Consider the following 27,934-nt stretch of genomic DNA (forward strand, 5'->3'; position numbering starts at 1 on the left):
ATCTACCTTAGTAAATACTTTGTAGGAAGTTAGACTCAGTTAAGGTTTCTGTGTTGCTGCCGAGCTCCTCCATTTCACGATTGTTTCGTGGTGTTTCTCACAATTATACCAAACACGGCAGCATACGACGACGAAACAGCACGTGATTAGTAGCAATTCCTTACGCATCCCTTAGATTACTCCCACAGGAGATCTTGCACGTAATGTTTTATACTCACAGCGCACTAAATTTCTCTATTGGTTTGCAGCGTCGTCTGCTGCTGATCGTCTTGACCAGCCTGCGCTGGTCAAGACGATCACAGAGCAAACCTTGCCGCACCCTCGCTTCAGTGGTGCGATAGCGATGAGGCAGAGAGCTAAACATTTACAGCTGAAGGGTAAGCTAGTTTTGCCGCCTGTGGAACATATGCGTACTGTCCAAGTTGAAAAGTACTTTAATTCAAGTAAGCTTTGACCATCTCTTCAACCCATTTCCATAGATCCTAAGTACACGCAATGTTGACAGTGACTCTGTGCAAGGCTTCTTTCTTTCAACCAAGCAGTTTGTTCCGCATTCAACGAAATGTGCGATTGTTGCAATGCTCCATGCTGAGAGTTTCGCATTCAAATTATAAATCCAGAATAAACATTAAGGGGCAATTTTCACGGACACTCAAGGTACTGTACGTGGCATGCACTCGCTCTTTCTTTTCTTCATTTGCCCATTGTTTCTCATTGATTTATTATCTTAAGTTTTCCAGTACATGAGCTTGGTAAACTGAGGGAAAGTGGGCTAAAAGGCGTCACAAACATCTCACGTAGGCCCACCCTCTCATCAAACAAAATAAAAATAAGAGAACAATAAAAAGACAGCATTGACAGTAATTATGCACATTAGAATGAAAAATAAAACAAAGCAGCAGATGATTAAACAAATTCATCAATAGATAGCGATGTACACAGTGCAAACAATGAAAGAAATTACAACACAGCATTCATAATTTACTGAACAATTTGTGGTTTTTTATAACAAGCATGTGACATATTCGGGAATAATTCTAGTATTTGTTGGTATGAATTCAGTGTGTGTGGTATTAAGTACGTTAGTTTTTGAAATCCGTAATTTGTGCGATTTAGAAACGTAATGTTGCATATGCGGGAAATGGTGCATTCAAGTGGTCGTAAGATAGCGAGTTTCAAACAGACTTATTTTCAGTGATCAGTTGCCTTAACAAAGAGCAATTTCCCTACTGAAAACTTCAGTGATCCTAAGTAAGTTGTCTAGAGAAGGAAGGTCCGGTTGATTCTCTTGAATGAAAGATTATCGATTGCTCTCAGCTCTATTTTGCAACGTAAATCTTGACTGGCGACAAGGAAGTGGCAGGGCATCCTTTATCTCATCGGCAGCGCTTGGCCAGCAGTATGCATTTACGCATTCATGCGATGGGAGCCGACCTTGTTCACCGAACACACGCTTGACAGCAGCACAGCACCACCGCACAAGGGCTCAGTCACGTGGCTTTTTTCCTATTTCGTGGGCTTTCTTTGCAACCCGGAAAAAAGGACTACAAGAGACGTATCATAAACAACTCGATCGGTGGTCTACAAATCTGCATATCATACTTGGGGTCCTCAGCCAATAATTAAAAGGTAGGGTAATTAAACTTAGAGTTGTGGGGAAAACAAAAAATTGTACGAGTTAATACAGGCTATTGCGAATAGTATGCGTTTGGTTCAATTCACTCCCGATGCGCCTTTCCTATTTAAATTCTTGGCTCAAGTAATATGGGACATCCTGTGCAGGCACGCAAGAACACAGCGCACACGAAGCCATCATCTATCTCAAGTCGGCTAGCCTTTGAACCCACCACAGATTGCTTTCAAATAGAGTGTACCTCCAAGATAGGATGTGAACAGTAGAAGAGATGCCCACAAGACTGCCCCCTTTCAGTTGACCTTATTTTAATCATTTATGAGGCAAATGGTGGTGCTGTGAAGCTGTCCAGATCCGCATATACAGTGGACTCAGTAAACAGAATTGCCACTTAAATGGAACAGCCTCTAAATTGGTTGGAATTATATTGAAAAATAACATCCGTTAATCAGAGCCAAAATTTTCACAACTCAGTAAACGAAACCAGAGGCATTGTCCAAACCTAAAAATTATCTAATTGAGAGCCTGTTGTTCCACTTAACTGCCAGTGACTCATTAACTCATCATGAACTTTCTGCAATTTTCACGTGTGTATGGTGTGTGCACTTTCTTGTAATTTTGGCAAATAAATACAAGACTTTCGAATTGTTTTTTCAACAAGACCAGTATAAATGCAATGGACATTCGTGGTAACAAATTTTTTAGAAAAAATTGCAAAAAAAATGCAGGCCTAAAGAAAATCCTGCACATTTGAAATTGTTTTCGAAGTTTGTCACAGCAGTTGAATTAACAGGCAATTCTGTTAACCAAAATTGTACCGTATTTAAAAGCGGTAGTAGTAATCTATTTGTGACTAAAGTTATTTGAGCATTCACTATTTGTTTTGTATATTTGAGCATATGCACACTCCCTACAGAAAACGGTGAATTGCCGTGAAAGCAGGCAAAAATACCGAATTTTGTCACAAATGGCATTTGAGTGGGTGCAGGCAAGAATTGTAGCAAAGTAGCACAGTTCGACCACCACTGAATGCTCAGTACATTTTTGTTATCACTTGTTCTCCAAAGTTTGAGATGTACTCGTAAGATGTCAAAACACCAATTGCCAATTACACGCAAGCCACCATCGCAATACTAATAGGTGCTTGTGTTTATGCAGGGCACCATCTGTTTAATCAAACACAAAGACTGTGTAGGCCAATACCTATGAACTTATGCAATGCGTGTCCCAAGATACAAGTGAAAACATACAAGGTTCATAAGATGACTTTTATTCCTGGCCCAGCAACCATAGAAGGTAACAAGCATAGGCATGCAGTCTACTTGAGCTTCTTCTTGGGACGCAAGTTGTTGGAGTGGCCACACTTGCGCTTGCGGCAGTTTGTGGCCTTTGGATGCAGCCGGGCATAGCACCTGCACACAAATAGAACAGCCGTGTCACAATACTCTGGCAGCATTGACCATTCAATGTGCAGGACACAAGTTGACACTTATGCCTAGAGGGCAAGTGGCCTGCTCCCCAATTAAAACTCCATACTTCTGCAAAAAAAAAAGAAGGTAGAACTCGAAATAGGTGGCCTCCTTATCACCTGCTAAATTTTGTGACATTTACTGCACCCAATGACATTTACTACACCTAATGTTTAACCAGCATTTTATGAAACCTGAAAATTTTCATTATGGTGACAATAGAGAATGGTCGCAGTTGTGAAAATATTGTTCTCAAAGTAAAATATCGCAGCGACAGTTGTCGCAGAGACTTCAGCTGTATTCACGACACTGAAACTGGTTGCTGCTGTAGGCAATTTATGTGAGTTGCCCACAAATGACCACTACAGAACTTTAAAAAAATTGAGGCTCCAACCAATTAGCTTACAAAGACACTGATAAATTGTGAGCACTAATAGCAGCATTTACTCAGTGGTTGTAAAGGTGCTATGAAATAAACAGGTAATGAGAAAGAAAGATAATGAGGAAGACAAATAAATGGCTTGGTGGGTTATTTTTCCAAAAGCAAGAATTTGCCAACTGTAAATGACATGCAAAAAATGCACTGCAATCGCAGTGTTTTGTTTGAATGCTACAAAATCAGAGACCAGTGGCACATTAGCAGCACTTGTCAGAATATCAAAAATGCTTTCATTTCCTACCTTTTACGCGCAACATGCAAATCTAGAACTCAAAAGTTGAAAAGAACAAGGTGACCTAGAAGAGTATGAGAAAAAGTGCACAAGCATAGGAAAACAGCATGGCAGAATGCCACAGCATTGCATACAGCACCAAGTGAAACAGTCAGCACTGCCATCTTCCTGCATAGGCTAGAGAAACATGGCGTCAAGGATGCTTGTGGCACTGGAAAGTAATTACAAGAACCACACAGGCACACTGTACTGTGTTGTTTATGTTAGAATGGCATAGCCTAACAAGATGGAATAATTTGTAGCACATTACAATACATAAACGTTAATAGTGGTCCCATGGCACACACATGCATCTGCTACAGGTTTTGTAGTTTTCCTGGACAAAAACTGAAGGCCATTACAAAGAAATTTCAAAAATGCTGTGGCACACAATGTGCAACATTTTTTTTGCACTTTTCATTTCAGTGCTAATGTATGCATTATTACATTCACCGTATGAGCTTCATATCAACTCTCATGAAGCACTTTTTGCACCCAGGAAGAACACTAGCTAGCTACAGCAGTCCAATCATGACAAAGGGTGTGAAACTGCGGTACCTCAGAAATGCATTGTGCCAGGCCAAAAGGACGATGAAAGCAGCATCAAATGCAGGAAAGGAACCAGCACCTGTTTCTCTCTCGTCCACTGTGGGAATTTCCAGTTTTGCATGTTGTATCAAGCGAAATGTGTGTACTCTCACACCAGCTTTAAAATTTAGATGCATTGTTCTATAGCATAGTTTGCCAAAACCATGTATCTCGTCACGAAAAGCGGGTTGCGTAATCAAGTTTATTCTGTATGATCATAATTCGAGGGTTTTCAAGAGGAAGAAAATTCCAGACATTTAGACCCTGAAAATGCAATTCTTAATTGAGCGGGTTTCAACGACCAGTGCAAACCCTGTACTGTGTGGCATCAATCTAACGACATTTCCCTTTGTGCACATATGTCTGAGGCAATACTTTCAACCATCATGTCGACATACCTGTATGACAAGGAACACCTTTGCTTGCGAACTAATTCTGACAGACCAGCTTGCAGTTTCTGGTCTAGGAAATTGGTATGCATTGTAAGTGAGAGCTTGTATTAAAGAATACGGCTTCTATTGCTGAATAGTGTGGCTCAAGGCAATGTTAAACGAGGTTGTCTTTTCTTGTAACTTCATGTCAAGCACAACATTTACCCACATTTGAGGTTAAACACGTCTGTTAACCCTTTCAGGGCCAATGACGTAAATATACAGCGCCACAAAGAAGCCCAAAATGGTCAATGCCATATATTTACGGCGCCATCTGTATGCTTAAAAAGCGCTCCAATTTTCTGATTTTTTTCTTTCTTGGCATATGCTGACACTATGCGGGAATACAAGGAATTTTTTTCTCGTGCCTCCCTCTCTCGGTTTTCATACCATGGTTTGTTTTAGAGCTAGTTTGCTCTGGCGCATCTATTACTACCGCTTGCGCACTGGCGGGCGGCAGTTTGTGTTTTGTTCCGCAGGCAGTTTCGGCTTCTTGTGCTCGCAAAACTGATGGCTATCTCATTATCAATTGCTCAAAGGGCGACCACCTGTCTCTCGCTCGTTTAGTGCTCGCAGGGGTGTGCATAGGAAGGATGCCGCCGTGCATGCGTTTCCTTTTCTTTTTTGAGACTCGCGAAAACTAATTACCTCTGGTTGGCGATAAGACAAAGATTGGTGGCAGTTTGTTGCACGTTTTGCTTTTACGACAGGCCCACAACCACACAGTTTTTTTTAGTGCGCTCATCTACGTAGTTCGATTACGCTATGGATGTAAATATTAGTCTAAGAGCATGAACATTTGAGACTTGCAAAATATTCTCGTGCGCGCATTTTCTAAGCCTTGAACTATGTGTATAACAATTCATCAATATTTTAATTATAAGTTTATTTCCTTTTTTATTGTTCTTATTCATGAATAAACAGTACATATATACCAACGCAAAATATTTTTTTCTCACTTTACAGTCACCCTAGAAAAATTGAAGTAATTATTTTTTTTTTCGGAATAGGTCCTTCAGATGAATTGGAATCCGCAAAAAAAGATCGGCCCTAGGCAGTCGGCACATGACGAAATAAATCGACCTTGAAAGGGTTAAGTACTCCTACAGGGCAACAAGTCCAGATTGGCGCATCCTTCTCACTCACTTGCGGCAGATCATCTTGTCGCAGTTGTACTTCTGGGCTAGGATGCGCAAGCTGGGCTCAATCACACCACCGACCAGGCGCAGGCTCAGGTCCAGGCTGCAGCCGGCCTCCAGGGTGTCGGCATCGTCCAGTGGCCTGCCCGAGGCCAACAGGAGACGCTGCTGGTCGCATGGCAAGCCAAGGCGGGATCGCAAATCTTCCTTGAGCTCGGAAACCAGCGCACCAGGCGCTAGGTCCACAACCAGCGTCCGGCCATCAAGGCCACGCACGAACACTTGCTGATGCATGTCAGCTGCAAGACAAAATAAGCCTTAAGCAAAATTTCGCTGGTGCAGATCTGCATACAAGTTAAGGCACATACTTAAGCAGAAAAATATCGTCACGCAAATAGGCCAGTGCTGTAGCACATTTATCAAGCTCGGCTGAAACCGGTAACTCACTCGTTTGCATGCCTGTTTAGGGTGGGGGCTATCAACATGGAACGTTCCAAGCGCAAAGGTATTATTGTTCAATGGCCCAAGGAAAAAAGTTAGCAGCTCTAGCCATGTTAACCGCAGACTGCGTAGCCCCTCCTAAAAAAAATCACTAAATTGATAAAGCAAAGAGCGGAGTAGATAAAATCAACGTATTTCTGCTGCGAATTGATGCATGGTTTAAGTGGCATACATATGCAAGAACTTTGAGCGCAAGCTATGCGGGGTCATTCAGGTCTGTCTCGCTGCGTCTTGCAGTCTGTCTAAAGTTACTCTTGCGGTTTCCGAATTGGTCAAAGTTCAACGTAGCATAGCCGTAGGAACGCGGAATGTTATGACACGAGGTAGGCTCGCCAACGCGCATCTGCCACTCGTCTCTTCTGCCCCACGATTCCGCAAATGGCCGCTTCAAGCGGGTTCCTGTCACGCAAATGTACATAAATATTACTGGCACAACAGTGTCCGCAGAAAGAAGAACGCCGGTTAGCCTGCCTGATCGGACAACGCCGGCCGCTATCTTCCGAAACGTGCCATTTACGCTACCATGAAAAACATACAACATAAGCACATCGCTAGAAAATGTACTTCCAGGACACTTTTGCCACTGGCGGACACAACCAGCCGAAAATTTGATTACTCACAAACAGATATTTCCCGAAAATGCAGAGATGGAAAAAACGCACTTACTAGAGTAGAGCCTGACTGAAGCAAAAAAGGGCACGGGGTCCTCAGCACTGCCGAAAAGACGTTTCATACAGTGTTGCTTGACGGCTACACGGCTTCGTCTAAATAATATATAAAGTAATAAAATGTGCAACTTGTTGACGCTAACTGGTTTAAATATTATCATTCTAAACTATTACTTGATCATTACACTACTGAATAATAAGTTTGCCTTACAATGCAGTTTTGGTTTAATATAAACATTTTAGTGAATTAATTTTTACTATCTTTTACAGCAACCTCATTTCAACGTTATGCAAAACCAAGCTATGAGAATTAAAGTGAATTTGTTTTTCTAAATATTTATTAATCTTGTCTTGACAGGTACTTACAGTCTCAAAGAATCTTCCTGATCAGGTACATAGGAGAGTTTTCGCTTTTCTCCTGGCCACATCGAGTCGTAAGCGCTGGCACGGGGTTCTTTCCGGTAGGCGTAAGGGCCTTTTCTTTTGCGGCATTCTGTCCGAATAGACGCCGGAGATGGTATGTTCGCTGTTTCCGTGTAATTTGTAGTTAGCCACTATATTCAGTATTTCTTGTTTTCTGTGGAGCTCTTTAAAGAGGATAAGGTTTAACTGAATCAAGAACTGCTGAGCTATTTGGTGAAATATTCTGTGTCTTCAACTATGGCACACGTGTTGCATGCAAGGCCTAGATCTCTACGCGTGTGCGTGCTTGTGTGATGCAGCGGTACCGCGAACTCGGACGAGGCTAATTACATAGTGATACAGCTGTTCATTTATGTATGTTCGTGCTTGTGCCTCAGTTTAATTCCTAGCCCCAGGGGTTTGGCATAGACTATGTAGCAGTATGCTCCTTTGCCTATTTTCCCTAGTCCGTCTACTGGGCATGTTCGAGGCACTGTGTGAGCGTTTATGCGCGAGGTGCATTTGATTGTTCCAGTGTGCCAAACTTACTCTAATTAAGAAGCTCCGAGTGCGATATTTCGTTTATAGCGTTAAAAGGCCGGACGCACCTACGTTCCTGGCCCTCTCCGCTGCTGATCGTTGTCAATAGCACGCCACGTTTTTGACCATAAGTGGTAAATTTAGGACTGTCGCTGTGCCAGTTTTTCAGCCCGTCATAAGTAAGTTCTTATGCCTTTGTGCTGCAAACCTTACTGGTTCTTGCAACAAATTCCTCATGCTTTGAGAACACGAGTACCGTTCATACAGTGTGAGACGTGTGCGTTGCTATTTGGACCCAGTTTTTCAAGCACGCGCACGTTGTCCCCGTACCAAAAAACACATTTGTGTTCATCCGTCGGGACTTAAGCCCACTTACGCTTTGGCATTTTGCTTGCATATTTCAGCCGCCCAAACAGGATAGTAAGAAAAAGACGGACACGAAGGGGACTGCCAAGAAGAAGGAGGGATCCTCCGGAGGCAAGGCCAAGAAGAAGGCAAGTAAAATGTAAATCCAATGAAGTGCTCTTAGGATTGTGTTCTTGGATATCACAAGAAACGTTAGGCTACTCGGGCGCTGTTTTTGCTGTGTAATATAAGAATATGCATATGCCTTGTTAGCTGTACACCAGCGGGATTGCTGAATTGAAGCATGATGAGGTCAGCTTTCATTTACATCTTTCAAGCATGTGTTTCTGTTCACTAGTCATCAGGGAGCAAATGTTAATGCATGATGTAATACAGGAAAAATGGTGTCCTACGCTTTTTCTGCTAACAACTGCTGCAGCACAGGTTATGGCAGCATCTAACACTGGAACTGGGCAGAGATCAGCTGATGGGATAGCAGCAGTAGAACATTTTCTCCGATACCGATAAGGCAGGCATCTTCGAGATAAGAGTTTTTTAATACTCTTGAGATAGCGAAGTTGGAAGGTTGTAGAGGATTCACAAGAAGCGCTCGGCCAGCATGCAACATCACCTGAGATGGTGGTGCCGTCTCAATTCCTCATGTAACATGCTATTGCACAGGCTGCGCTCGCCGATTCGTAATTGCAGCCGTTTTAATGTTTGGGCTTGCACCTTTCCACACTGTTCCAAGCACTTTCAACGCCAGCGGCCTTGTCTTGCGTAATATAGCAGCTGTGGAGTCTGTGGCGAGTCTGTGGATGCCATTTTCAGAGTATGAAACACGACCCAGGAGGGATCCATCCATGGTACTGTGGCTGTGCTGACTACGCATGAATTTAGCCATTGGCAAAGCAATTGTTTTTACTTTCTAAATACAAATGTCTATATGGTAGTGTTACATTGATTTCTCTTCACATTTTCGCTCTAACAAGTGTAGAATTCTATTTTCAGTAGCGTAGAGCCTCAAAAATTCAAGGCACCTAAGCACTTCTCACGAGCTTTGAATGTGAAAGCATTGTCCATTTAAATGTTGCTGGGCAGTCCTTCCGAGTTAAGAACTCGCAGGTAAGCGATCGCATTGAGATGCTTGGCGAATGCCTCCTAGATAGCATAAGGTTGATGCACTTGAGTGCACAGGCCTGCTGTCTAGTTAGGCCAGTGGGTAAGAGAATCGGCTTCTGAGCAAGGGGTCACAGGTTCAGAACTCACTACCGCCGGTGTTTTTCATTTCAAATTTATTGTTTTATGCATTAATTTCTTTATAAGCGATTATCAAAGCGAAATTAGAACTCGGGCGAGAGCTTGCGCTAGGCAGGGAATGTGCAGATAACAAAGGCCTCCGAGAGCGAGTACATCATGGTGATGCCCTCTCCCTTCATGGAACACCTTTCATGGTAGCAAGTCTGCACTGCTCTGTCGAGGTGTGCACGTGACGTGGTATTGCAGCTAGTGCAGATTTAGGTGCCGTTTCGCTGCTACAGGCACCACTTTTTCCACTCAATAGGCCATTTGATGCTTTTGTGACAACCTTTCATTTAAATGCGAAGCACAGTCTTAGAAAAAAGCATTGCTGTAACCTGCCAAGAAGCTCTCAAGTAAACACCTGCCAATGAGACCACTTGTTAAGGCCTTTTAGTTTCAGACTATGGCACTAAATCTTGCTGCACAATAATTCGCACTTGCAGGCGTTGTAGCTTTGCTGTGAGGAATTGCTGAAACGGTATAGTTGGTGGGGTCAGGTTTTCCTTTAGTACTATACTGCAAGATCGTGGGCAGTGCATTGCTGTGCAAGTTCTGTGGCTGCTGTTTTGTTGTCTTACACGAATGCTCAGGCAGCGCGAACGAATTCCTGTGGTGAGCTGCTGATTGCCCCAACAGGTCCAGACATCGCGCAACATTAAGTGATCACCTCGGTGAGATCTTGCTGCATTCCTCACCTCTTGGGTGTAGCACTATATACTGAGGCACACCCACCACCTGTACTCCTTGTCTTTATGGTACATGACCAAGTTTCCAATCCCTAATACAGGATGAATAAATCTTTACTAAATTGATATTGAATTGCACCTATTCAGCTTTTCTTTGTTTGGCCGCACATTGAAAACCTTGTTTTGGCAGGTCTTACCACCTTCACTTGGCTCTGAAAGTCAATCTTGTATGCTAATTACAAATGTGCTATGTTTGTTTCTTAGTGCAAAAAAAAGACAATTGTTTTTGTGTTATAAGTTTGTGATGTGAATTCCAAGAAATGCACTGCACTCAAGAGCTATAATTAAGAAGGTATCTTCCCCACTGTTCAAAGAATGCAAGTTTGCATTTTAATGTTTATATCTGTATTTTAGCTTACGTTACGAAATTCTAAAGCTACAAATTTGCAAATGTGAATCTTTATTGGTGATTTATACAAAATTTCGAAATGTTGCAGTGTTCTGAAGCACTATATCGTAGCTTTTGTGCACTCTCTGACTCTCGTAACATTGAGGGGAAAAGGAAATCAAGAGGATTGATGGACACAGTGCCTCCCGAAAATTTTTGACATGGAAGAAAATGCACAATATTAAACACAGTGCAAGAATGACATTCTATGCTACAACACCAGGTAGTTTCTTTCTGAAGCAGCATTGAGGGTTGAGTTGGCAGCAAAGCAAGCTGCAAAGATGCTTTTTCAAGCAAGACCAAGATGGCCTGGCTATGATGGTTTTGAAATGGTGCATGACAGAAACGTCATTTCAGAACTTTCATGGGGAAAACTGAGCATTCATAAGACTAACGCAGTCTTTTCTTCCTCAGTGACATCTCATTTTGAGCAAATTTTTTGTCAGCAGGTGCGCCCTGGTATGGGGGTTAGAAGAATAACAAAAATAAAATCAGTTTGTGAATATTTTTGTCTCCATAGCCCGCCCCTTAATCTCATTCAACTTTGAGTTCATTGCAACAGTGCAATGATCTTTTGATAGAGTAAATAATTATGGAGATAATTAAAATTCCATTACTATTGCTTGTGGAGACAGTAGGTAAAACGTATTGGGCAGAAAGCAATAATGCATGAGTGGACAGCAGACTGTTTATAGAGTGAAGTTCTGCAAGCAGTTTTCAAATCCAACAATTGGCAATTTAGTGTACCATCAAAGTACAGTATTTACAATACGGCTACTGCTGAACAGAAAGAAAGATCAGAGGCGGGGAAAAAAGATGTAGCTGTCCTAGATCTCAATATAGTATAATCAAGCGTTTACATGTTACCAGTTATAACAGGTTAGTATACCCCTGGCACATGTGCTAGTATGTATGCTGCAGTGTTAAGCATTTATTATTGCAAAAAAAAAATGGTTTGCTGATTTCGTGTGCTCGGCATTTGGCGTGCTGCGAGATTGTTTACACGATATGGGTTGTATGTTTGGCCGACGCAGCATCACTGCAGATCGCACCCGAGGTGAATGTCTAATCACAAGAAATGTCAATAATACCATTTGCCAATTACTCCTGCGCCGCATTTCGAGCACGGCAAAATTGTTCACGAGGAACGGGGTAAACTCGTTCCTGGTTCTGCTCATGGCGTTACTGATGGAAAGCTGCTTGCTTCTAAGGAGTACATATGACACACTGCGATTGAGAACGATTTCACTACTGGCGCAGCTAATCCAACACCACCTTCACTCGGATCCATGTCATATAACCCGGCCTGTCTGCCAAGGAATCTAATGGGGATGATCCCAAGTAGGCAACATTGATCTTGATGTCATTGCGCCAGCCTTGTCAGTTGAAATTTCAGACGAGGTAGCCTGACGTCACGGATCAGAGTAAGCAGGCCTTGTGCTATCTAGGTGGTGTTGGCCAATTGCGTGCCCTCTTTTGCACATGGGGTTGTGCAGGAGGTGTTTTTGGTGTACAGGCGACCAACAGATAGACGGACAAATCAGCTAGCCATATACAGCTTCGCTATGAAAATCTAATTGTGAGAGTTAGTGTTCAGTGTACACTGCTGTTAACCAGGCTTTCTTCTTGTGAGGAAGCCAAACTGGTCCAGTTGCAGTCAAAGGAGTTCTAGACCACCCTTTAGGCATGGGGAAAAAACCCGCAGATAGCACGCGCTGCTGTGAATATCTCGGCCAAGTTATCTAGTCATGCGCGGCGCAGTCGCCTTTCTCTCAAACGCTCTTTTCAGCAAAGCCTGCTCCTTACTCTTTCCCAGTTGCTTTATTTTGTAATATAGCAGATTCCCATACGCGGCTGCTAGTGGCCAATAGCTGAATGAAGAAGGGTGTTTAGATTGGTGTGCTTCATCCTGCTTTTACTGTGCATATTTCTTGAAGTATAGCAAACAGGCTGAAGTAAGGAAAAAATCTAATTTCAAATTGCTTACTCTGAAAGAAACGAACTATTGTCGGCTCTTGCTTATTTCGCCTAGATTTAAACATTTAACTAGCCTTGAACCATGTAAAACTTAAGGTTGGAACACGCACATGCTTGCCACTGTGGGATCACTCCTGGTCGCTCTTGCTTAGATGCCTTGGTGGACTTTGCTTCGTATTGGGCTATCATAAAACTTCAAAATGTGCAAGTTAGTGTGGCTGCTATCCGTCGGTGAAGTGTGGTGCAGGACAGAGCCAGTCCGCACCACATAGCACGACCAGGCTGGAGCACACAAGTGAGAACACGCGCTACTACAATTGCATGTGTCTGCGATCTGCTACATAGCGTAGATACCGTAAGGTGCTGCGACGAGTCTGCTGGCTGAGGTCGCTGCAGCTCACCGAGGACGACATTTGGGTCGGCATGTCGTAGGTCCCAAAATCAAAAGTTGTGGCATCTATGTGAACATGTAAAATCAAATGTGAACTGTGCACGATAGTGGTGATCAGTAGGAGCATTGTGGGACCGCACCGCTGTAGCCTTGAGAAGTGCAAGGCACTAAAGAAGCAAAAGCATCACGAAGGGCATGTTTGATTGCCAGTAAATGCATTGAAGTCCTTTTTGCGACAAAGTATTTCTGAAATAGCCTGTTTTAACTTCAAATGCATTTCTCCACTTCTACGAAAAGTGGTTCAGGGCCCCTTGAATCTAAGATATGACTTTTCTGTGCTGTAAAAGTTTGGCAAGTGAACATTGTTGTTTGGAATGAATTTGTCACTGAGCCTTAAAAGTGCACCACAACCCTGAACACGTTATCGGTTTTGTATTAAGAAATTTCCGGCTTTAAGCTTGGGCAATTAGCATGTGCAGTCTTGCTGTTTCCTTGGTATATTATGTTTCCACCATAGTGCTTAGGGTTCCTGAACCTGTTTAAATAATTATCGCTCATATTAGTCAAGTCTCTGTGGTTGGTTGGGTGTATCTTGTGTATCTTGAGAGTGACTGTCGCAGTGCTTTTCCATGTGCAGAAGTGGTCCAAGGGAAAAGTACGTGACAAGTTGAACAACTTGGTGCTCTTCGACAAGGCCACGTATGACAAGCTTCTCAAGGAGGTGCCCAGCTACAAGCTGATCACACCCTCTGTTGTCTCTGAGCGACTCAAGGTGCGAGGCTCTCTTGCCCGCAAGGCACTTGAAGAACTGCTCCAGAAGGGTGAGTTGGCCTTCCGAGTGTTAAAGTGGACTGAGCGATCACTCTGAACATACTGTGCTGGAACCAGGCTTTCTTTGTTCCTTGAAATAAGTTTATTACACATGTTAGCAGACAACCCACTCAGTCTGCTGTGCTGTAGTTTCTTCCTTTTCATTATACCGGTTACAGGTGTACTTGTACCATTTTCATGTTGACAATTATCATTCTTATAATGGTGTTTTTCAACATATAAGGCACACTTTAGCCTGCGCCTGAAAACATTTTTTTTTTTTTTTTTGTCTATTTTGTTGACACATGCCGAGTTAATGTATTTCAATGGGCTAGCTTTAAATATACATCCAGTTTTCTTGCAAAATAACCTTCCAGAAATTGAAGAAATTCTGCTTCATTGCATAATTTGCCTGGTGGTGAGCTATCTACAAACTCTACGTGGCAATAATAAATATCGACATCCAAAAATGATGTGGAACTAACAAAGAGTGCAAATAAGCAAGTATGATGTTCTAAGCCAATTTTATATCAAATCAGGGTGTCTACCAACTGGGAAAACCGGCAATTCTCAGGGATTTTGAGTAGTCTGGAAAAAGTCAGGGAATTTGTGCCTCTATTAGGGAAAATTAGCTGTAGTTTTATTGGAAGGGTCGAAAGTCGCGGTAATGCAGCTCGAGTAACGGAGAGGAATCGTCTTTGACACCCTGTCGTAGGCTGGAGGAGTTGCCAATGTACAGTCAACGACCGACTTTCCGGATGCCCGATTATTTGGACAGCTTCGCGGCGGCACCACGTAACCCATAGAGTCAATGTATTAGAACCTCTGAAATTTCGGCCGCAAGAACCCTTTGCCGTCCAATTTTCTTGACTTTTTTTGCTGTTACCGTAGGTCCGAAACGGCATTAAAGCCACCACCGCTGCCATTTCGATTACTTCGCCGCCTCAAACCGGCGCTCTCACACGCAGATCTGCTGGCAGCCCTAGCCACCACTGCGGCAACGCTAGACATAGCTGCTTCGACGTTGGCTATTAAACTTCTTGCCATTGGGTGCCATGTTTTGCATTGAGAGAATTCACTGCTGTCAGCAGTGGCACGGACTCCACCTTTATGGTTCTCGCGATTGGCTTAGAAGCTTGGAAAGCTAGGCGCGTTGCATAATGCCGGTTTCCGATAGTCAGCTTCGCCTTTGTACAGAAATATTACTTGGTGAAGCATAACAAGCGTAGGAAGGAGCTATTGTCAAGGGACACGGTATGTATTCCTTAAGGGGGGACGGACGCGGGGATCAGATCGCGAAAATCGCAAAAAAGATAGATTTTTGGCAATGACGCGTTTCGGTATCTGCAATGCCTAATCTACATTGTATCAAAATGGTTTGACTGAAAACGCACTAAAAGTGCCCGAAAAAAAATTAATTTATCAGTGCGTAGGGCGAGAAAACAGCTTTAAATCGCGTAAAATCACTGCAGTTCGCGGAGCCCTAACTCGTCTTTCCCGCCACCGAACACCGCCATCTTGGTATCGTTCGAACGCTCGAAGTTTCGCCATTCCGTTCCTGAATTCTTCGGTCGTCGCCATCTTGTAACAAACGCACAAACACAAAAGAAGCGCGGGTCTGCTAGAGGCGGTCACACGGGCCCTGCGATGAAAGCGGGCCTCCGATTGGTTGCCGTACTGAAAGGCGTCTCGCCATTGGTTGTTGCTGCAGTAGCGGGCAAGCTGGCAACCACAGCGGACGGCAGTTGTCTGCTTTGAAAACCACGCCGGCGTCTTTCTTCGCTTGACACTCGCAGAATTCGGATTTATGAAAGCTCCCAGGTCAGTGATGGATCGTCGCTCGTTCGAAAAGAACTTTTAAATGAAGCATGCCTTCGGAAAACGGAAGCGCAAGCCTCCTACGGCGAGAAAAAGACGGCGGCCAGCGGGAGAAGCGGAGAACCCGACTGAACACGCGGATAACGTGCCGCGTTATCTTGCACCGTGCTATTCCAGCAGCGAAGCCGACAATCGCCCTGTGACATCGATACTGATAACTAAGCCACCGGAAGACGTGCCAACGGAGGTTCTCGCACCTGTGCGTACGGCTGCGCGAGTCAGCAACAGAGATCGCGTTGTTGGAGGCGACGCGGGTCGAAGGTCTCCATCGCTGGCAGAGACGGTGTGCGTTTCCAATGCATCGTGCGACAGGGACACGCAGCCTGCGAGTGAGCCCCAACCGTCGACGAGCTACATACTGTATGGTGACTCAAGGCTCACCAGACGAATCGTCGCACGATTCAGACGCACCTCAAGCCGCGTTTTGTGTCAGCGGTGACTGCAGAAGCGCAGGCATGCAGCGTTCGCGACTCCCTTTGCGCAGTGTCCGCGACTGAGCGGAAGCAGCAATGCCAAGAACAAATTTAGGCCCCTTGTGACTGCGAGTTCATTATTATGCCTGTTTCCGCGATGAACTCATTGATCGCTAAAGCTCTGTGCCCAAGATGCCAACAGCGTTCTGTGGGTGTACACTGCGATACCAGGCTCGGCCTGGCAGTGAAAACTGTGGTCATGCACTACTCCATATGGTGCAAGAAAAGGATAAAGAACGCCTGAAGAAGGCATCCAAAGCCCACCAAACAAAGAGGCAAAGGTGTAAGAAGATGCCTGACAGCAATGATTCAAAATATTACAGCCCTGGCGCTTTTTAATAAATTTGCATTGCTTTTAAAACTTTGCAGCCAGTTTTCTCAATTGCATTTTTTTTGTCAATCACCTCACTCGTGGAAAGCGTAGCACAACAATGGCTGGACCGATTTTGGTTCAGTTTGTTTTGCTGTGATCCACAAGCTGTGCTGTACTTAAATACGAGCACTGATATGCCTAATACATGTACCGACAGGCCTTCAGAGCATTTTCGAATGGGCCTGTGGCGGTTTGAGCCTTTAAGGGCACCGAATGACATGCCTTTTTTTATTATTTTTTTCCCCAACTGGCCGATTTTTCGGATGTTTTCGCGGCCCCTAGGGAGTTTGAAAAATCGGACGTAAACTGTGCAACTGATCAAGAAGATGCTTCAAATGGTCCGTGGGGCGAATGAGTGGCGGAAAGAGGACAAGAACAGAAACGACCTAAGCATTGAGGAATGAATGGGAAAGGATGCGTGCTGCCGCCGTTTTTAAGGTGCTTGAGCTCAAAAAAAGTGGCTGATGCCGAGATGCAAGTGTCCCTCATGCAAACCAAAATAAACTCTTTAAAGCAGTGAAACACAACACTGAGGTGTTGTGCGTGGGCTGAGAGTATGTAAGGACAGAGAAGGTTGACTTACAAGCTCTTGAGAATCTCAATTATGACAAAGTTCGGGCCTTATACCACTGAGCTTGCCATCAGTTGATAGAAATAGCTCATATTCGAAAATATTTGCTTTTTTATGCATCTCCTTTTTATTCGTATTTGAGAATGTCTGACTCGATTTGCAATTTTTTTCGAAGACATTTTATTTGCTCTGCATTCTACTAACCCCTCCCTTCTATTCTCTTTTTGAATAACATAAACACTGCTTAATTGCATTAAAATTGGATTAAGTAGGTTTTTTTTTTTTTTTTATGTGCTTACTAGAGGGTGACTGCATCGGGCGATATAACATAAGGCAAGCGTACAAAGCAGTGGCTATGCCAAACGTTTCCACGTCATAGGAGGCAGGAAATTAATTTCTCCTGCCTTCACAGGCCTAATCAACTGAAAAGAGACTGTATGGCTTGCATCCTCAAATTGTGTTCTTTCATTTTTTGCTTTTGTCTTTGCTGCTACTACACACCCTTTAAATGTTCTTGCAGTGGATTGCTTCCTGAATGACTTCTAAAGGGCCCTTACCAGGCCCCATAGCAAATTTTGGTTATATGCTGGAAGTTGTTACGTGTCCTCTAGGGAGCATTCTGCCACAAAAATTTTTCAAATCGGCTCATTAATAGCCAAGCTAGAAATATTTCGGTGCCACGAATCCACGATTTCAGCAGGCAGGCTCCACTGCTAAGCAAGACGCTCTCTCCACTCGCCCCGTCTAGCCTTTGCAAGCAAAATTCCTTCCCTGCATTCTCCCATACCAGACCTCGAGGATCGCGTGACGCATACGTCAATGGCCCCGCCTGCATTTTTTCATTACACAATAAAGTGCATGCAAAATCACTATTTTGCCATTGTGTAGGGCTTAACTCAAGGACTATAGCAGCTACACAAACTGACATTATTGAAATCTGCTTGAAATGCTCTATAAGTTCGGGGATTTTCAAATCTATAGTACAAAGATTAAGTGGAGACTCTCCTCAAAATGACTTTTTTTTTATTACTTGTACTAGAGGTTTCAAAATTCAGCCAATTATAGTTTTTCAGTTAGGTGATGCACAATAGCAAAATACAGCCATCTTTGTGGGCACTTCTTTATGTACTAAATTTTTACAAAGTGCTGATATCTAGCAAAACCTGAAACTATGCAAAAAGATTAGAGCATTTCAACTAACTTTTTCCTCGATTCCCTGAAATATAACCTTGCACTTTTGCTTGCAACTACTTGCTGGAAATTTTACAATTTCAAGTAGGTGTCAGCACTATACATATCTTCAAGAGTATGCATGCCATATTTCGTTCGTGTAAAAAAATTATAAATGTGCAAGGTTATTTTCATGTGATTTTGGAAAAAATTTGTATCTACTTGTAATGCTTATACAAGTGGGTGGATTTTCAAATATCTAGTACAAATATTTTTTTTTTTTTTAATTTTTCGAGGAGCGTCTCCCCTTAAGGACGTAGTTGCTGCATCAATTTTGGTTTGGATTGACTAAGTATTTGTTATCGCTAAAGCAGAAATTAAGGGTCATTTATCTGGATTCACGCCCTACATTGGAAGAAGCATTGTGTGTACACGTAATGACCTGGTTCTTGGATTTAAATGTGTTGGCAAATTTTTCATTTGCTTTTCATCCAGCAGAAGTGAAATCATTTAGTGAGACTTGTTTTGTCTTTGCAGGACTCATCAAACAGGTTGTCAAGCACCACAGCCAAATCATCTACACAAGGACAACCAAGGCAGAAGATGCATGAGCTGTGAATAAATAACATCTAGTGCACAAACATTTTCTTCCTTTGGCTTTGTCACCCAGCCCTCGCAACCTAAGTACAGAAATTAATTCCTACTATAGTAGTATGAACAAGAATGAACCAAGGTGCCCTATTTTTGTTGTGCTGCCTTCATATAGAGTGGTGCTGGCTAACACTCCCTTGGTTATTATTCAGAAACTATTCATTTGCTTAAGCAAAAATGCATGGAACACTAAAATATATGTAGTTAAATGAGTTTGATATAACACAGCTCTTTTAAAAAAGTCTTTCGAGTTTTAGAATGTGCGATAAGGCTATCAGCTGCTTTCCATTGTCCTGACATAGCTATAGATTACATGTTTATATATTGCAGAAATGGGAGGCTTGGTCATGACAAGTGTGATTTCTGACAATGTTGTGGTGAAATGTATGTTGATGTATTACTAGCTTATAAAAATTGCTCACAATAAGTGCTCGAAAGCCTTGCTCCGTTTCAAACGAAGGCAACATATGCTGGCAACCTTTTAAAGAAATTATAGGAGTCACTTTTTCAACTGCTTGAGAGAAACGACTTTGCTGGAAATAGTTTTGCAATTCTTCAAGGTTGCAAACATTGGATGGTTTTTTAGTGGCATGAGCATCGAGCGACACTTTAGTTTCTTGAGCAGCAGTTCCAGTTCACCTCCTGAGACTGTGGAGGAAATTCGAAAGAAATCTGGAAAACAATTCAAAAAAAGAGTACAGTGCAAAATTTATAGGCTTTGTTTAGATATATCAGAGCATAAGTTTATTTACAAGTTGAGTTACTGAAGTGTCTGGAATAATAATTTGTGAGACGGGGTGAAATTCAAAATAAATCGGAAAATATAAAAAATACTGCAGTACAAAATTACTGGGTTTTATTATAGATATATCAGCATAAGTTCAATTACAGAAGTGTTTAATTGGAAATTGCTGATGACCGTGCACCAAAGCACAGAATCGGTAGACCCGCCACGTGAGCACAACTGGCGAAATTCTTGGAAACCCGGAAGTAGAAGCTGAAGTAATGATGTCATACACGAGGGTGGCATATTTAACCGGCTAATTAATGGAAAGCAGTTTCCTCCGAGTTCAATTCATGCGTTGCATTCGCCTAAAGTGAACTTAAACGGACACTAAAGGCAAATATTAAGTCGACGTGGACTGTTTACATACCGTTCCTGAAACCTCGCAACGCTTGTTTCGTGCTGAGAAAGACTTCGTTCACGAGAAAATTACATCTGAAGGGTCGGAATATTGGAAATTCAAATCTCCTGCCACTGAACCGGGGGAGTGGTGACTGCATACGCCATCACCACCCTTTGCTGCCGTCGGTGAGTAAAACGGCGGCAGACAGCAGTACTGAGCCAAGACAGCGACGGGTTCTGCTTTTTGGTCAAGTCGCATAGACCATTCAGGCATCCCGCGATATCACATTGAAGTTGAATTCTCTGCTACTTGCAGTTTGTGCGAGTTTCGAGAGCCAGCGTGGGCGGCGCGGAGTCGAGCAAAAACGAAACCTTTCGACCGCCCGCGTCGTCGAGGGCTGTCTTTTTTTTTTAAGTAGAATTTTATTTCATCTTGTAATACGATACAAGTATGTTTTTTTTTGCAACGAGTAGTTGAGTACTAGTGACAGAAGTTAACTGAAGAGTGCTTTCATCATCGGGCGAGTGCTTGAATGTCCCAGGGGAGTCTCTAATCATGTCCTGCATTTACTTCACCTTACCGATTATTAAAGCTCCGTTCGCGATAGTATTGACGCCTGAGAGATTCTCGAGCACTAATCGATCACTTTAACTTGACTTAGTATTTGCCTTTAGTGTCCCTTTAAAGAACGCCGAGTGCCATTAAGAGAGACCGAAGTAAAAGATTAGGGTCGCGGACCATTTTTTACCGGGAATATTGTTAGTCTCTTTTTTTTTTAATGCTTTGTTGTGCTAACAGCGACAATACTATTGCCTTAACTAGCGATAAATGTGTGCAGTAGACTTATACACCAGGTAATAATCACTTGTAGAATTATTAAAATAGGAAATGTCTCCCCTAGATCCCTAGTACTCCCCTAGGTCATCGAAGCCATTGTTAAACTTTCAATCCAAGCATTCTAAAGTAGTAAAAAACGGAATTCCCATGTCGTGCCTTAAGTCTTCTCTCACCAGATCGTGCATGCGCGAAATGATCGCCAGTTTTAATGCACAGGTCCGGCGCCTATTAGCAGCTGGTTAGCCTAGCGTGGCAGTGGCCGCTGTGGCTGAACGCCTAAAGAAGTCGATTTCGAGGGGAACGGACGTGATTACAGAAGGCAGTAATAGCAAGAAAAGAGTAGCGACTATTCCCTGCATTAATTCAGTATCGCACAGGCTCAAAAAGACTGCTATCGCAGTACTCTTCCCCACACCTGGCAAAACACCTAGCGTTGACACCTTGAGGCCCACCTCGCTTACATCCTGTGTGGATATAAGGTAGTGGAGCACGCGGTCCTGAATCGACTCTCCCGGTTCCTGGAGAATAACGACATTTACCCCCATAGTATGATAGGATTCAGACCAGGCCTATCCACACAAGATACCATGAAACTGATTAAGCATCAAATCATAGACAACGACTCTAGCGACACTCGAGCCGTTTTGGGACTTGATCTTGAGAAGGCCTTCGATAGCGTTCTACATTCGCATATCCTAGCCTCGATATCTCGGCTCAATCTAGGTGAGAGATTTTATAACTATGTTAGATCATTTCTCTCGGATAGGAAGGCTACCCTCCGGGTGGCCGATCTCGAATCACAACTGCTGGAACTTTGCGAGAGGGGCACCCCACAGGGGTCAGTCATTTCCCCCTGTTTATTCAATATAGCCATGGTTGACCTAAGCAGAAAGCTTCTCGAGATTGAAGGCATCAAACACACTATGTATGCTGACGATATAACTATATGGTGCACAGGAGGCAATAGACACTCTTGAAACCTATCTCGAACCCACCAGTCTCAGATGCTCCCCCTTGAAGTCGGAACTTTTGCTGTATAGTCCCAAGAAACGCGGTCCAAGGCCCAAGGGATGGACATCGTTAGAAGACTGAGACATTAACTTATATACAAGAAACGGTTGCCGTATACCCAGAGTTGATTCAATCAAGGTCTTGGGCATGATCGTTGAGTCAGGAGGTACAAATGGCAAGACTATACGCAAGCTAATTGCTAAAACTGAAAGTGCTGTTCGTTTAGTTCGGAGGGTATCAAATCGGCATCATGGACTCGAGAAGGATGACCTCATTCGACTAATGCATTCCTCCGTTCTGTGCCACTTTAGATACGTGGCAGCCATGCATCGATGGAAACGGGCAGAGCGGGATAAATTGAATGCACAGCTTAGGAAGATTACCAAGCGGGTTCTCGGGTTACCCGTATACACTTGTACAGAGCGCTTAATGCAGCTTGGCATTCATAACACTCTTGAAGAGATTGCAGAGGCCCAGGAGCGCGCACAGCTAACTCGCCTCACAACAACGAAGGCAGGGAGATCCATCTTGTAGGAACTCGGATATCACCCCGATAGAGTAGCGGAGGAGTTCTCTGACGTTCCTCCGTCGATTCGTGCGAACATTACGGTCGCGCCAATACCTAGGAACATGCACCCCGATCATAATCGCGGTAGAAGGAGTGCAAGGGCGGCCAACCTCCTTAGGCAAATACACAGTGATCAGCGACAGGTCAGCTTTATGGATGCCGCTTCTTGTAAGGGACGTCGGGCGTTCACCATCGTCACAGTTGATGGTCGGCAAGAAATCACCAATGCTTCCTTAGTTCGGACGAGGGACTCCGAAATAGCTGAAATGGCTATTGCACTAGCCCTGTTGGATAGCTCACGGGATGTCATCTATAGTGATTCAAGATCTGCAGTCAGAGCATTTGAAAAAGGCACCGTTTCCAAACAGGCCCTCAGACTTATTGGGGGCAAGGCAATCGCACACCACTTCATTTATTGGTTTCCGGCACATCAGGGTCAGATAAAGGGTGCTCCTCCCAACCTCAACGAGTCGGCTCACGGGGCTGCGCGTGAACTTGCCCACCGCGCTACTCTCGACCAATCGGAAGCCGACTCCCCAGAACACAGGGACACGCCCTCCACCTACGAGATTACTAAACACTACTATCTCAGCCATAGAACCTACTTTGTTCCTCATCCGCGCCTCAATAGAGCTCAAGCATTAACATTCCGTCTGCTGCAAACGAATACCTATCCGAATCCGTCGCTCTTACATAAAATCTCTCCGGATACTTACACCAATGCTACCTGCCATGATTGTGGAGATATAGCCACGTTAGACCATATGCTCTGGCGGTGTGCCCGGTCACGCTCTATCATCACTAACAGCTCGGCCAGATGGGAGGCGGTTCTCTGCAGCCCTCTTCTGGCTGACCAACTCCTTCCGGTTCCCACGTGGGAGCGGCCCGCTTCGTGAAGACTCACGATCTGCAGGACTTCATTAAAGTTTTACCATACCATACCATACAGACTCAAAAAAGTTGCAAGTGTTTTCACTGCTCCCAATAAGCTAGGTAAAATATGCGCTGCCGTGCAGAGGAAAAAGGAGCAGGTGAAAGGCAAAAAATGAAATGTGAAGCACATCAAGAACAATTTTACGGACTGTCGTATAGGTGTGTTATATAAAGTTCCCTTTAGCTGTGGCCATTTCAACGTAGGGCAAATGGGGTGGTGTATCATTCAGAGGCTAATGGAACATAAAAGTCCGTTAACCGGTGGATCGCCTTCTAATCTTTCCTTACATTGCCAAGACTGCCAATATTGTAACTGCACGCCTGATTTAGATTAATGCGCGATATTGTACAGGCATAGCAATGAAGATACGCGTCTTATAGTCTAGGTATGGCATATCAATAATGGTGGAAGTGCATGCGTGAGTCAGCCTCCGATAGCCTTGCATAGGGAAGAGATCAGTTGCCTTAACAGTTATCTCTCACGTAGAGCGGCACGTGTACCTGATTGACATGTGGTGCTTCCATTCCAGAGCATGCGCAGATGAGTTTTGTCTTCTTTCTTTTTTCGCCTCAGTGCTTCGTTCAGTTGATAGTCGGCGTTCGTGTGGTCCACTTCTCTTGTGTCAGTGTCTGCACGCCTTACCCGTTTTTGCATTAGGAAATGTCAAGTTATGGATGCGCTGTACTGCTGCTACTGTGCGGGTTCAGGGACTTCGGTCACCTTTTGTCACTGCATCATCTTGAGATTTTATATAATTTCAGGCAATATATGATAATTTTCTAATCCACCATGGTTCATCATGTAAGATTGATAATCACTTATATGGCTGGCAATTACAATATTAACTGACAGATGTATTTGCAGGCTCTTTCTCTTAATGCAGTAGCAATTCACAATTTATATAGGTAGAGAGATGAGGAGTGGTCGGATGTTTTACAGATTGCCTTTAGCCTTCGCTCACCCCCCCCCCCCCCCCCCTTAATAAATATATGTTGGTACATCACTGAAACTGACCAATCAATGCTTCGCTCAAGTGCGCTGGCCCCTACAGTGCATGGGACCTGCATGAATTTTGTGCTAAATAATGCCATTTTCTTTTTCTGCGCCGGAATGGGAGAAGTTTTGGTTCGAAAAGCAAGCGACCGAGAAAATTGACCTATAGATTCGTCTGGTTGGATCAGTCGCATTTCCGATGTGTTTTCGGCGTGTATAGAAGGGAACGTTAATATCTTTTCGCATGGTTTCTATATGCTGGTCGGCAACAGATGTTTCCTTCGAGGGCACAGGTTCATTGTAGCTGACTGTGCGTATCCTGTTTCTCTCCGTGTAACGGCCACCGTGCGATGGCGAAGTTTGGTACACGCTTCCTTTCGACGATGAGCCTTGAATCACCCTCAAGAGAAATAAAATAAATGTGCAAACAATGGCGCAAGCTTTGAGCGTTCGCTGAGCAGGTCATCTTCAAGAGTCCCGCACTAATAACTTTTGTCCTTGGTTCCCCTAAAGGCCAAACTCGTGTGCAACGCGTGAAGCGGGCCTGCGCTTTGTAACAGCGCAGTTTTTCAACGCCCAGTTGCACACTGTGTACTGTGGTAATTCGGTTCCTTCTTACTTATAACTATTTTATTTTTATATTATTATTTTTTTTTAGAATTGATGTACATGTGCCTATCGACATTTTGTCATACCTTGTTGACGCTTTGATACGCACACCGACACAGGTTTTTTTGAAGATAGTGAGTGCAAAAACTTTTCTTGGGCAATATTATGAAGAGAGGGGCGGCTTGATTACTCGTAATTTTAAGATAACGATAGGAATATCAGATCTAAGAATCCGATATTCGAAACAGTACGGCTGAAATATCTCTGCCTTTTATGAAGTGGGCGCATGCACACGTATGGTCTACTCACCACTTGCAAGTCTATATTGTGCACCAGTTATGCAGGAACTGGAGTGAACTCAACATTTTGCTCATTTACAAGCTGCCCAGTTGAGCTGACTTTGATAGAAATAAGCATTTTCTTTACATGTTTCTTTTCCTGCATTTAGAAGCTGTGAAGGATTTGCCATTATTTTTTGCTTAAACCTTACTTTCTTTTAGTAATTTGAAAATTTCGCTACTCGAACGGTTCTACCAAAAGGTCTGTAACAAAGGACAAGAAGCAACTACGTAGCTGAGGGGAGACTTCCCGCGAGTGCGTACTTTCGTCGTCGCGAGGACCGCACAGGAGGTCGCCCGAGCCTGCACTGCCAAGGTTGAGCCTGTGCCGTGGCGCATTGGCTTGCGTTTCCCACGCAGTGGCCCGTGAGAACATCGGCGTGGGGACACGCCGCTCGGCCGTCGGGTTTGCATAGACAGTCATTCTCGCACGCCTCCCGATGTGCACGAACAACGTACGTCGTCCTCACATGCCAGGCATAGAAGGCGGCATACGTTGTAGGCGCGCGAAAGCTTGTGTAAGTGGCGCCTGCCTCGTTCTGAACATGCTGTTGGCAGTATAAAGCAGAACGAAGAGACAAGATCAGTGGACGTATCAAGACCGAGTGAAGCAAAATATTCTGAGCTAGGTACTTGCTCAGTACTATTTTTTCAGAACAGCGAAATATGACATCAGCATGTATTTAGTACACGGGGAACTGAAATCCGACGGGCTGTTTCAGATGGATGTGGCGGCCTGCTGCTGTGTACGTGCGTGGTCGTGGATTCGGTTCCCGGATTTTGTGACCGCATTCATTCGATGGTGGCTGTGTGCAAAAATAATGCCAGGTGCTCATAGGTTAAGGTGCATGTTAAAGGGCCAGGTGATCAAAATCCGGAGCCAACCACAACAGGCCCCAGGATGTTTCTTTGGGACGTCAAACCCCATCACTCAAACAGTCGAGATGGGCTGCAAGATAAGCCTTTCGGTGTGTGTGCTTTATAAATTATGATTGCATAGCATTCTGCGTTTTTAAAAGAAGTTGGGAGCCGACTGTACATCTGTTCGGTTTGCAATGTCGGCGCCTTATAGAGAGGCGGTGTTTCATTGTCTACATATAATTTACAAAACCACGTCCTTCGATCACATATTCACCTGCGACCAATTTTCCCATGAGCAAGATACCGGTTTGGCAAAAGGGGCGTCGCCCATCAGTCTATCATCCATTTGCCCTATTCAGGCGAAGCCATGATGTCTAGACTCCCAGGACTTGTGCCACACGCTCCCAATGCCTCTGTTGGAGTGGCAAGCGTGATGGCTGGGCCATCGGTCAAGTTTCGGTCGATAATTGCACGTCATCCAGTCTCATGCTTGTTAGTGGAACTCTCTGCCGCATTCCTTGAGTCGACCCAGGTATAAAAGCAGTGCGCGTTAGTTTGCGGTCTAATCCAGATTTCACCGTTGATTATTGTAGGATAACGCTTTCCCTGACGACGGTCCCCCCAACCAACAATCCGAGCCTCAGATCTGGCTGGCCCTGATACGACGATTACGAGCGGTAGCGACAGCCATTGGGACCCTGGACTGGGGGCCCCAACCACATAAACCATTTCACTTTATAATAAATTTTCTGCTCTCTCTCTCTCTCTGACGACGGCCATACGCATATCTTTATAATGCATATGTTATATACTATATGGATAGAAAAGCGATCGTTTTCAAGTTCTAGAAAACTAGAAAACGATCGCTTTTCTGTCCATATAGTATAAATACAGGGTGTGCGTGTGTTCTTTTTAGCTGCACCAATTTTTTTTAACGATTGCCTATGGCAGACAGCACAATTCTTACCCTTGATCTAAATTACTATGGTGCTTTATTCTATGCGCACATATTGAAGGCTGTATTTATTATTTATGTTTGATTTCCTTATTTCTTGGTTGCTTTGTCTGATATTCCTCTTACTAATTACGAGCAGCCGTGATTCAGCGTGCCCTTGTCCTGAGCCCCTTCCGCCTCTTTGTCCTCGGTCGCTGTGTGTGTCCACAATGAGCGGGGACCGACCTGCCGCCGGACTTCCTTTCCGTGTCGTTGCAAGCTCGAAAGCCGCGACCCGAGCGAGACCGACGTACGCGACGCGTTCACAGCGGCGTCTCTGACACCGCGGAACCTCCCTGCGTGGAGAAGGGGGGGACCGCAAGTCACGCTGTGGCTGGACGAGGCCCCGCCGCTCCGGGGTGCATATCATCGCGCGCCCCGCGGGCAGCTGCGGCACGCGCCCATGGGGCCTCTCCGGTGGGGCTCGCTCGGCCCAAGCATGACGGTTGCAGAACGCGGATATGCACCGACACCCCCGCCCGCACTTTCACAGGGTGCCGCGGCTG

General features: G+C 44.2%; 2 protein-coding genes across 2 annotated transcripts; one reads left to right on the forward strand and one right to left on the reverse strand.

Annotated features, from left to right (window-relative positions):
* Positions 1-2,887: 2,887 nt before the first annotated feature.
* RpL40 (ribosomal protein L40) lies at positions 2,888-7,242 on the reverse strand. The gene is made up of 3 exons (XM_050179524.3): positions 7,138-7,242; positions 5,978-6,269; positions 2,888-3,045 (listed from the first exon to the last, which is right to left on the reverse strand). Exons 1-3 carry the CDS (start codon positions 7,202-7,204, stop codon positions 2,952-2,954), a joined length of 453 nt encoding a protein of 150 aa, XP_050035481.2. The 5' UTR covers positions 7,205-7,242; the 3' UTR covers positions 2,888-2,951.
* Positions 7,243-7,564: 322 nt separating this feature from the next.
* RpS25 (ribosomal protein S25) lies at positions 7,565-19,146 on the forward strand. Its single transcript, XM_050179526.3, has 4 exons — positions 7,565-7,656; positions 8,486-8,575; positions 13,868-14,051; positions 19,043-19,146. The coding sequence occupies exons 1-4, from the start codon at positions 7,654-7,656 to the stop codon at positions 19,114-19,116; spliced, it is 351 nt and encodes a 116-aa protein (XP_050035483.1). The 5' UTR covers positions 7,565-7,653; the 3' UTR covers positions 19,117-19,146.
* The last annotated feature ends 8,788 nt before the right edge of the window (positions 19,147-27,934 follow it).

The sequence above is a fragment of the Dermacentor andersoni genome, chromosome 5 (assembly GCF_023375885.2).
Source record: "Dermacentor andersoni chromosome 5, qqDerAnde1_hic_scaffold, whole genome shotgun sequence".
Lineage (NCBI taxonomy): Eukaryota > Metazoa > Arthropoda > Arachnida > Ixodida > Ixodidae > Dermacentor > Dermacentor andersoni.

Bases quoted from the DNA above. Each gene is read 5' to 3' on its own strand.
- RpL40 (XM_050179524.3), bottom strand. From the start codon at position 7,204: ATGAAACGTCTTTTCGGCAGTGCTGAGGACCCCGTGCCCTTTTTTGCT. The intron at 6,270-7,137 runs GTAAGTGCGTTT...TTTGTCTTGCAG, and splicing joins TTCAGTCAGGCTCTACTCTA to CTGACATGCATCAGCAAGTG. The intron at 3,046-5,977 runs GTGAGTGAGAAG...ATTTGTGTGCAG, and splicing joins GACAAGATGATCTGCCGCAA to GTGCTATGCCCGGCTGCATC.
- RpS25 (XM_050179526.3), top strand. The intron at 8,576-13,867 runs GCAAGTAAAATG...TTCCATGTGCAG, and splicing joins GAGGCAAGGCCAAGAAGAAG to AAGTGGTCCAAGGGAAAAGT. The intron at 14,052-19,042 runs GTGAGTTGGCCT...TTGTCTTTGCAG, and splicing joins TGAAGAACTGCTCCAGAAGG to GACTCATCAAACAGGTTGTC.